We start from the raw sequence: 3,456 nt of genomic DNA on the forward strand, positions 1-3,456 counted from the left end.
TTTCTTGGTATTATGTTCATCATTCTCCCTACAGAGTTATCGTGCTTTGTGTAGCAAGAGTTAAGTATCACAAAAAGCATAGAAAAACATATAAGAGCAAAAGCGAATGGATTTTTTTTCAAGACAAACATATCCACTGCATTATTATTATAGTTCAAAAACAAACAAGTTTTACATACAAACAGTATTGAACAAAGCAAGAAAGCTTAAACATGAACATGCATGATGAATTAGGAATTGCCAATGTTGAGGAGATCCTCTCCGTATGGACTTATTGCTTCAGAAGATCCGCTGAGTCGGAGGAGAACTTCAATTCTGGTCTTCAGGTGCGAATGCAATAGCCTTTGCATCAATTAGGTCTTGAACCTTGTCTCTGAATGGCTGACAATCTTCAGTCGAATGACCAGGTGCCCCGGCATGGTAGCCACAACTGACATCAGGGTCAAATCCCTCAGGATACGGGAAAGAAACAGGATCCAACTGCTTTGGTTCCACCAAGGAAAGTTTGAGCAATTCAGATAATAGCTCATCATGAGTCATAGGAATGGCATCATATACTCTTTTTGGCTTTCTACGCCTCTGTCTACCCTGCTGGTGACGATTTTGTTGATGGTTCCGCCATGGCGGCGCATACTGAGCTGATTGATCATGCAAAACCGGCTCCCTTTGGACAAATTGAGTAGGTGGATGACTCAGAGCTGTAGCACAGGTTTGTGGGTCATCCTGAATAGAAATAATCGCTTCCATTTCATTACAAGAGATCTGATCGAGAGGATGATTAAGAGACTCCTCTTCATACTCAAGAATCACACTGGCTCTTCCATCCACACGCCTGGGGAATTCAAAAAGATCATCAACATCTTGGATATTACCATTCCTAAGACCGTTCTCAATTTGTTCGCCGATGAAAACCAATTCTGCAAATTCAGAAGCACCAATCAAGCCTTGGTAGTATGGACCTTCCAACATATCCTTGAACATACCCATGAGCTCTTGTTCTAATAGTGGAGGTTGAACTCTGGCAGCCAGTTCTCTCCATCGTCGGGCGTATTCTCTAAAAGACTCATTAGTTCTCTGAGTCAAAGCTTGGAGTTGAATTCTGGTCGGAGCCATGTCACTGTTGTGCTTGTACCGCTTGACGAATTCTTCTGCTAATTCTTTCCAAGTTCGGACATGAGTTCGTTCAAGTTGAGTGTACCACTCGAGGGATGTACCACTGAGGTTGTCCTGAAAGAAATGCATCAATATCTTGTCATTCTCAGCATAAGGAGCCATTTTGTTACAAAATGCTTTCACGTGAGTCAACAGACAAGTGGTTCCCTTGTACTTCTCGAAGTTAGGGACTCTGAACTTAACAGGAATCTTGACACCAGGGACTAGGCACAACCCATCAGCATCTAAATCAATGGAGGAATCACGACCTTCTATAGCTTTCAACCTTTTCTCCAAGAGGTGGAACCTTTTGTCAGTTTCATTAATCGGGAACCTGAATGCTTCAGGTTCTAAGTTGTTCTCATGATGTGCATTCTCCTGAGCAGGAATAGGAATTTCAACAACATTTCTGACATTCTGATTCACAAGACCTTCTCCCGGGGTGGGAATACCATCCGTAACTGGCCTCTGAAGAACCTGTCTCAACTCTTCTTGTCTAAGAGCAAGGGTTTGAGTAGCCTCCATACACTAACCCATGTTAGTCCCCATTTCTGTCCTCATCTCATTCAAGTTTTCACGGATTTGTTCCATGGCTAACTCTTGATTGTTGATCGGTGTCGAGAAGTCAAAATCGTACTTCTGCAGAGAAAACCAAACGAAGAGAAGGTTGAGAATAAGAGCTCCACATTTGATTACCTGTCATGAATGCATGTATGCATGAATGGATGCAATGTTATGTTCCATCATTTCCAAGGAATCCTTGTGTTTTGATTGATTTAGCAAGCAAGAGATGGAAAAGCTCAACACGAAACTTAAAGATATGATTCCTTGGAAATGAACGGAACATGTATGCTAGTTATTTTTTTGTACATTATTTTTTGGAAAGTAAATATGCAATGATGCAAATTAGTGGGGCTTGTTGCCGCCCACCAGGCATTCTGGACTGCCGGTAACACACATAGTACAAAGCCAAAGATTTGGCCCCAAATGGTATACCACACGGAACACGGAATATCAATCCACGGAACCAAAGTCCATAGTCAATAACACACTGGGATAGAACACAGATTACCACTCGAACAAGAACCCAAGTAACCCCAAGAACAGGAACCAATAGTACACTCGAACGAGAACAACGGTAACCCACGAACGAGAACAGCGGTAACCCACGAACGAGAACAGCGGTCACCAACAATGTACCTGTTAAATGATCATTGATTCCCGCACCACTCACGGGTAAAATCTAGGACAAGGTAAGGTCATGAAACGCAGTATACGGTCCGCCCGAAGGTAAGCATCATCACAACGCGGATGCGGGTGACGATAATACCTCCGTTTGAAACCACTACTCTGCTCGTGGTCACATAATCCATCCTGAGACGTACACCTCGAGACAAACCATGCTCCCACTCTATCCTAGGGTTCCTATGGTTCACACATAGCCTGGGTATTGGGCCTTTTACCTCTTGAAACACCCACCCAACAGACAGAGATCCAGCCAGTCCAGAATATGATGCAGAAAAGTAAAAGCGCACATAGAATGCAATGTAAACAGGTAAATATGCAAAGCAATAAAAACATCCAATGATAAACACACAAGCGCTAGGATCGACTCGCTGAGTCCGGACCAGCAACAGGTCGAGACGTTCCCAGTAGAGTCGCCAGCTGTCGCTACCGCGAAAATTAACAGAGTCGCCACTAACATATTTATCCTGAAAAGGAAGGGAATGCCAGCAAACCACAAAACAAAACAACGGTCTCACGACCAGAGAAAAAAGGGTAAGGGAGTCGGTTACACGGGGGGAAGGTAATAGCACCCCACGCGCCCATCGTACTCGATAGTATCCACGCTTATGTCTAAACCTATGGGTGTGTAAGCAAATCTACGCTAATCTAGACTAAAATGAATGCAAAATGTAGGGAAAATAAAGAGTTATACTCGCACGGGCCCTACCCCGCCGCCTACCTATCCGTTTTGCGGAATCAAAGGTATCGTAGCTCGGCTAACTAATTTCTGTTTGTTTTGTGTTTTTTAGGTGAACGAGTTACATTCACACTCCGCTGCTCGACCTTTGGAGACTTATGCTGGGAATGGAGCGGAAATAACAAGCTCTTAAGAAAAGAAAATCAAAGAGTGTGGTTTGTGTTTTAAAGAATGCATGAGGAAAACCTAAGCTAAGGGAGAAAGTTTGCTACCTAATGTTATCATACAAAGGGTACAAGTCTAAACTAAACTAATAACCTACGAGGAAAGGCGAAAGCAAACAATAATATCTCACAAACGAGCTCCGCTCGTAAAGCAAA

General features: G+C 43.2%; 1 protein-coding gene across 1 annotated transcript; it reads right to left on the reverse strand.

Annotated features, from left to right (window-relative positions):
• Positions 1 to 309: 309 nt before the first annotated feature.
• On the reverse strand, positions 310 to 1,677 carry LOC131658871 (uncharacterized). Its single transcript, XM_058928121.1, has 2 exons — positions 1,133 to 1,677; positions 310 to 1,054 (listed from the first exon to the last, which is right to left on the reverse strand). Exons 1-2 carry the CDS (start codon positions 1,675 to 1,677, stop codon positions 310 to 312), a joined length of 1,290 nt encoding a protein of 429 aa, XP_058784104.1.
• Between the last annotated feature and the right edge of the window lie 1,779 nt (positions 1,678 to 3,456).

The sequence above is a fragment of the Vicia villosa genome, linkage group LG3 (assembly GCF_029867415.1).
Source record: "Vicia villosa cultivar HV-30 ecotype Madison, WI linkage group LG3, Vvil1.0, whole genome shotgun sequence".
NCBI classification, from domain to species: domain Eukaryota; kingdom Viridiplantae; phylum Streptophyta; class Magnoliopsida; order Fabales; family Fabaceae; genus Vicia; species Vicia villosa.

Bases quoted from the DNA above. Each gene is read 5' to 3' on its own strand.
- LOC131658871 (XM_058928121.1), bottom strand. From the start codon at position 1,677: ATGGAGGCTACTCAAACCCTTGCTCTTAGACAAGAAGAGTTGAGACAG. The intron at 1,055-1,132 runs GTACAAGCACAA...TGAGTCTTTTAG, and splicing joins GCAGAAGAATTCGTCAAGCG to AGAATACGCCCGACGATGGA.